Source organism: Ranitomeya imitator, chromosome 3 (assembly GCF_032444005.1).
Source record: "Ranitomeya imitator isolate aRanImi1 chromosome 3, aRanImi1.pri, whole genome shotgun sequence".
Classification (NCBI taxonomy): Eukaryota; Metazoa; Chordata; class Amphibia; order Anura; family Dendrobatidae; genus Ranitomeya; species Ranitomeya imitator.
This window is the reverse complement of record NC_091284.1, coordinates 730,569,536-730,576,553: the sequence shown is the minus strand read 5'-3', so window position 1 is coordinate 730,576,553 and position 7,018 is coordinate 730,569,536. Positions and strand designations below refer to the sequence as shown.

General features: G+C 38.4%; 1 protein-coding gene across 1 annotated transcript; it reads right to left on the bottom strand.

Annotated features, from left to right (window-relative positions):
- Positions 1 to 2,629: 2,629 nt before the first annotated feature.
- On the bottom strand, positions 2,630 to 6,398 carry LOC138671746 (keratin, type II cytoskeletal cochleal-like). Its single transcript, XM_069759897.1, has 8 exons — positions 6,199 to 6,398; positions 5,407 to 5,467; positions 5,025 to 5,120; positions 4,775 to 4,939; positions 4,562 to 4,687; positions 4,127 to 4,347; positions 3,712 to 3,740; positions 2,630 to 2,802 (listed from the first exon to the last, which is right to left on the bottom strand). The coding sequence occupies exons 1-8, from the start codon at positions 6,378 to 6,380 to the stop codon at positions 2,630 to 2,632; spliced, it is 1,053 nt and encodes a 350-aa protein (XP_069615998.1). The 5' UTR covers positions 6,381 to 6,398.
- Positions 6,399 to 7,018: the final 620 nt, after the last annotated feature.

Sequence of the window (7,018 nt, the reverse complement as noted above, 5' to 3'; positions counted from 1 at the left end):
GTTTATTATTTTTTAACTTATACCTATTAAAGGTTACGTTTTATCCAATTGCTATTCCACTTTATTATTTGTTTGGATTTATGCCCAGCTTCTATATATAGGTTTAATGTGGCACACAATTTGAGACAGGTGCCACACACAGGACTGCCACTGATACAGATTTGCCAATTTTAATCTGCACTCTTTTCTTCTTCAGGGAGACTAGTGAAGAAATCTGGGCCACTGTATTAGAGTATATTTTCTGTGGCAGAAAGTGGCTTGAAGAGATATAACGAAACAAAAAAAAAAAGGGACTGTCTTACAATTACTATCTCCCTGCAGTAATCTCAGCAATGTATGGCAGGCAGCAATAACAAGGAGTGGACTGCTGCACAAAAAAAGTCAACAGTGTGGACAAACAAACAAGAAAGCTGTGCAGAAAGGAAGGAGCAACAGGACTTGTGCTTTGAAAAAAGCAATTGGTTTGCACAGCGGCGTACACACAGCAATGCAGCTATCAGGGAGCCTTCTAGGGCAGCCCAATGAGCTACAGCGCTGAGGAAAAAAAAATACAGCCTCCACTGTCCCTGCAAACAAAAAGTGGTGTTGGACAGTGGAAATCGCTACAGCACAAGCGGCTTGGGGGTTAATGGACCCTGCCTAACGCTATCCCTGCTTCTGACGAAGCGGCAGCAACCTCTCCCTATGCTCAGATCAGCAGCAGTAACATGGCGGTCGGCGGGAAAGCCCCTTTATAGCCCCTGTGACGCCGCAGACAGCAAGCCAATCACTGCAATGCCCTTCTCTAAGATGGTGGGGACTGAGACCTATGTCATCACGCTGCCCACACTCTGCGTCCACCTTCATTGGCGGAGAAATGGCGCTTTTCGCGTCATTGAAAAGCGACTTTGGCGCGATAGTCGCGTACCGCATGGCCGACCCCACACAGGGATCGGGTCGGGTTTCATGAAACCCGACTTTGCCAAAAGTCGGCGACTTATGAAAATGAACGACCCGTTTCGCTCAACCCTACTCTCACAACATTGTTCTCAGTGGCGACCTGGGAGTCAGAGATGCATCCAGGCATCTTGCCCATGCTGTTCCCATTTCATTTGAGCTCTGTTTTCATCCATTTCTGTGATTTTCCTGCCTGCTCAGCTCTCCTGTTAGGGTATTCCAGAAAAATGCTTGTTTCCCATAAACTTCTATTATACTCATTACTTGATACGAACCTGTCAAAGTGTCCGACCTGCTCGATTCAAGTACCAAGCATTTAAGTGCTCACTCATCACTATCAGACACACATAATACAGTTATAACAAACACAGACACCCTATTGCCTGTGTCTGAGTTCTTCTCTGTTGCCTAATGGTATGACCTAAAAAAAGGTTCATGTGACTCAAAAATTTAGCTGTTGCATGAGGTGTCAGGTCTCCCAGCTCAGAAGGTTTACACAACTCCCTTAAGCCCCAGGTCCTCATTGAAACTTCAATTCCAAGCTGTAAAAATTGTACCAGACCCTGATCCATGGTCCATAACAGACTGCTGCTGTGCCATTTACAAATTTCTACTGTAGGCCAATTGATACCAGTTTTCATGGTGCCTACCACTAATGTTAGCTGTTTGGGAAGCCTTGACCCCTTAAGGTGTTGTATATGGGTTTGGTTTGGCCTCCCATTGAATCTAATGGCGTTTGGATAAGTTCAGCGAACGTCTAATCGTTTGGTGAATCGAACCGAACCTTCAAAGGTTCACTCATCCCTATTCTTGACTAGACACATTTTTTCATACATTCAGTTTAAAGATTAATTAATTGTTTTCTGCCTTTCTTTTGTGATGCATGAGGTTTAATTTTTATGTTATTTTCATACTTTATTTTTTATTGTTTGCAAGGTATTGGGCGATATCAGTGGGAAAATAAAATAAATATGTGCCTGTTTTTCCCTTTTTTATTTGATGACCACTATGGACCACTAAAATATTTGTTATTTTTTTTCCCCCTTTCTGTAACAATTATTTCTATATATCAAACTGTTTTTGTCTGAAGGTGCAGGACAACTAATGCACTGGATTGGCAGAAGCTTTTTCTTTAATTAATTAATTAATTAATTAATTTTTTACCTTATTTTTCACATATTGTATCTTTCATAAAGGTCCTAAAAGACCATTGGAGGACATTTCAACATTTAATTTCTTTTTTTTTGTTAGTCAGATTTCCCCTGTAACGGGCTGTTATATTAACCCAAGCTACAGATCCAGTGCAGTTACTGAATTTAGCAGTGACTTTTTAGAATTAAAAAGTCTATGGGAAGTCCAGAAGTAGTTAAAGAATGCAATTCTTAATTAGAAATATTTATATTTCTGGGATTTTTAATTCTTTGTTTACATTTTTACGTCCAAATTTGATTTTTACTTCAAAAACAACCTTTTTTTACCTTGTGAAAAGTGCACATTTGAATAAGTAGTAGATTTCAACAGGTGATAGAACGAGCAATGCAGTTTATTAAAGCATTATGCAGTATTACAAACCAGGTAATACATTCATTTGATAAGGTTAGATTAGCAGACTAGTGGCAAATATAGACATAGAAAGCAGCTGCACCTATATTACAGATTCCTCACTGCACAGACATATAATTTGTTGTTCTCTTTAGCAGTGATGTCCATGTTTATGGCCATGGTCAGAGTGATGTTTGCCAACAGAGATGTGGCTGCTGGAGCTAAATCCTCCTTTATGATGATGGTGATGATGATGATGTCCACTTCCACCATGGGACTTTCCTCCTGAGTGATGCTTTCCACCAGTGCTGGAGTGAAGAACGGCTGAGAAATGTAATAGAAATCGAATGGTCAAAGCTTAGAAGACATGAACCTCAAACAATCTTTGTGACAAAACAATATATTTCAACCACAAATAAAAGTAGCATTTTGCACCAGATATTTACAGTATAGCTACAAAATAACAGGGGTAGCATTTGTCACATAGTTTATTACAATATGAGCCCCCTTCAATATCAAGATCTGTGGTTTTCCAGATGTCAGACCCCCATGAGATCACTAATTCATTGCATGTTCCAGCATTACACCATTATTTACTAAGAAATGTGATTTCTATTAGTTTGTGCCAAACGTGTGAGTTATCGTCTGTTCATAGGATAAGCAAAAGCTTATAATAGGGCTTTGGCTATCCCCAGCTCAATAAAGTGAAGGTCAAGTATGTATACCTCCACTCCATTTATTGTTCATGGGACTGTCGAGTGCTGCTATCCCTATCAGTCCCATAAAGAATCAATGGGGTGGAGATAAATAGGGTTGATTTCCCGTTAATGAGACACCCAACAATCAGGAAGTTATTCATTATCGCATGTATAGGGGATAACTTCGAAACTTGATACAAGCCCTTTAAGTTTAAATCCATAGATGAAAACATTCTAGTAAATACATTCTCATTATGTCTTCAGTTACTATTGCAGAGAAATAAAGCTACATTTCCCTTTATTTCTGCATATTTTAGAGCATGAGGATGTCAAACTAAAAAAATGAGTACTCTTCTCCAGGCCTCTAAGAGTCAACTTTTGCACTGGCAAGCCCAACCTTTCCATGCATTACATGTATGTATATATCTATGTATAGACAGCAACTTCTTCCCACCAGAATTATAGCTATTGACTTCACAGAGACATATAATGCTTGGATCACGGACAGATAGTTATTCTTCATATTAATACTTACAAATATTAACATGGCCATCTGAAGCAAGTCTGAAAAATATATGTTAAATAATATAATAAATTCAGTAAGATGTGGCATTAGGAAATGTTTTTTGTAAGACACATTCATTTACTTTTATGTTATATGTTAGAAACATGCATAAATTATATATACTGAGTTTGATAATATATTACCGTATATATGATAAAAAAGATTCAAGGAACTCCCAAAGTAATCCAATCTCAATCCCAGCTAGGTGGGATCAATAATGTGTAATGGCATTTTGATATATGTTTATAAATTGCATTATATATTATTCTTGGTGATCTTTTGTTACTATTCAGAATTTTTGATGTTATAAATTCGACATATTATGGCATCATCATAGGCCTCCTACTATATAGTATGGTAATTTGTGTGCTACCATTAAACTCACCTGCTCTCCTCTCCTTCAAGCATTTTCTTATAAGTGGCGATCTCAATATCCAGGGCCAGTTTGACGTTCATCAGCTCCTGGTATTCTCTCAGCTGGCGAGCCATGTCCTGCTTGGCCTTCTGTAGGGCAGACTCCAGTTCTGACAGCTTGTTCTTGGCATCTCGGACAGCAGCTTCACCACGTTCCTCGGCCTCTGCGATCGCGGCTTCAAGAGCAGCACGCTATAAGCAAAAGCATACATTTGTTCTTTACCTACAGTATGTACAGTACTACACAGTAAAATATTTTACTTTTCTGATATATTGCTTCATGTATTGATAATATTCTTTATTTGTACCAAAACCTGACATAGCCTCCAAAGTACAAAAACATTTGACACTTGCAATGACCACAAAAAAATAGAAATAGGTATTATTGGATTGTTGCTAGTCATACCTGGGCTTTTGCACATTCAATCTCTCCCTTGAGCCTCTGGATTGTTCTGTTGAGTTCAGAAATTTCATTCCTGCTGTTCTGCAGATCATTGCCATTTCTTCCAGCTGCCATACGCAAGTCCTCAAACTGCAGACACAGAAAAAAAAAGTCTTATATCTCATTCAACATGAAATCAAGTTACCAACGCCATGATGCCAAATTTATTAACCTTACCCTTGACTGATACATGGCCTCGGCCTCAGCTCTGCTCCTGCTGGCAATCTCCTCATATTGGGCTCTGACCTCAGCGATGATGCTGTCCATGTCCAGGTCACGGCTGTTGTCCATGGACACAACCACTGAGGTGTCTGAGATCTGAGCCTGGAGCTGACTGATCTCCTGAAGAATAATACATAATAACATTGCAATTTATTGTAGTAACATCATTCATTTTTTGTGAATTTGAAAGTATTAGAAATGTTACCGCATCATAGAGAGTCCTCAGGAAGTTGATCTCATCAGAAAGAGAGTCGGCCTTAGCTTGGAGTTCAGCTTTGTTCATGAAAGCGGCATCAACATCCTACAAACCAGAAACAAGAATTCTATATGAACATCAATATTAAGATATACGCAATCCGTAAATATGGTACATCATTGGCAAAAACGTTCATCAGGATGTACAGTCAGTAGACCTGGATTCCCCTTCCAGGCAACAGATTGAAGCAAAAAATAGATGTCCACCAGCATTCGTTTGCAGAAAAACTATGAATAGCATGTCACATCATATATAATGCTACATGCAATGTCAATATATATAGTGCTTGATCGCCAAAACTATAAATGTATAACTTCTCTCCACCACTTACCCTCTTCAGAGATACAAATTCATTCTCAGCAGCTGTACGCCTGTTGACTTCCTCTTCGTATCTACAAACACAAAAGTTTATATTTACCGTAGAAATGTATAGAAATAAACTAGATCTTACTTATAAACCACTGAAGTAATATAAGGTTAACATGAGTTTGGGTGATGCATGAGAATATTAATAGTAATTCTAGAAATATTATGGTATGGAAAACCATACTTATACTCTCTGAAACATTAGGATGTATCAGGAATATCACTTTGTTGGATTTATTGAGAATGAAGAACTCTAAGTTTAATATCAAAATATGGTCTTTGGTTGACATTAACACAGGTGTACCTTCAGAACATTCACTGGACCAAGAACACATTTTTTTAATATATTCTAGGACTGTTTATAACTTGAAGACACAGTGATATTGGTCTACATAAGATCACCATTTAGAGTCTATTCAGTTCTGTGATTTTGAGTGGTTTTACAACTTCTCAACAACTTAGAAAATTTATATCCCAGTTGATAAAATACTGCCTTCAGTATGATTCCTTACTGCATCTCGTTACTTTCATTTCACCAATGCCAAGAGACGACTAAGCTGCAGTTAACATTGGTTAAGACAATGGATTGCTCTCCATACCCTACTGCGTGGGGTGGGATTCTGTTCTCAAGACAATTGCAGATCCCAGTGGGACCCTTATCTATCAGACAATTATGTCATATTACTCAGATATGTCATAAAGGAGTTGTCCCATCTTGAACATTTAAGATCACCAATGATGGTAATTATGCCTCTACCTTCTTTTCAGTTCTTCCACAGTTCCTTCCATACTGTTCCTTTCTGCATCCAAACGAGCCCTTTCACATTCCAGGTTCTCCAGTTGTCTCCTGAGGTTACTGATAAAAGCCTCAAATAGAGGTTCAATCTGACACCGGGCTGTTTTCTGTTCTTGAAGAAGAGCCCATTTGGTCTCCAGCATCTTGTTCTGTTGCTCCAAAAATCTCACCTGTTAAAAGGCATTTATGTTTGTTACTAAGAAGGTTTAATGGCAATTATCTGCCTATAACTCCAAGTAAATCTCACCTGTTAAAAGGCATTTATGTTTGGTACTAAGAAGGTTTAATGGCAATTATCTGCCTATAACTCCAAGTAGCAATTAGCATAACACATTGAATTTAATCATAGTTACATAGGTGGAAAAATACCTTGGTCCATCAAGTTCAACCTTTCTCAATAAATTATACATTTCTTGTCACAAAATTATCTATATCCCACAACGTTATGCGTACTGTGGAAAACATCCAGCCCTTTTTAAAAGCTGTTATATTGTCTGCCATTACTACCTCTGACTGATCTAACTGTAAAGAACCCTTTCCTATTTAGCTGCTGGAATAGCCTTTCTTCCACCCGTAATGAGTGACCCCTGGTCCTTAGTGTGGTCTGTGGAAGGAATCATGTACCAGTCCTTTGTTTTGACCACACATGTACTTATATGTATAAATAAGCTCTCCTCTGAGAAGTCTTTCTACTAAGCTAAGCAACTTCAACATTTCCAACCTTTGATCATATGAGAGGCCTTCCATCCCTTGTAATAATCTAGATGGCCTCCTTTGAACT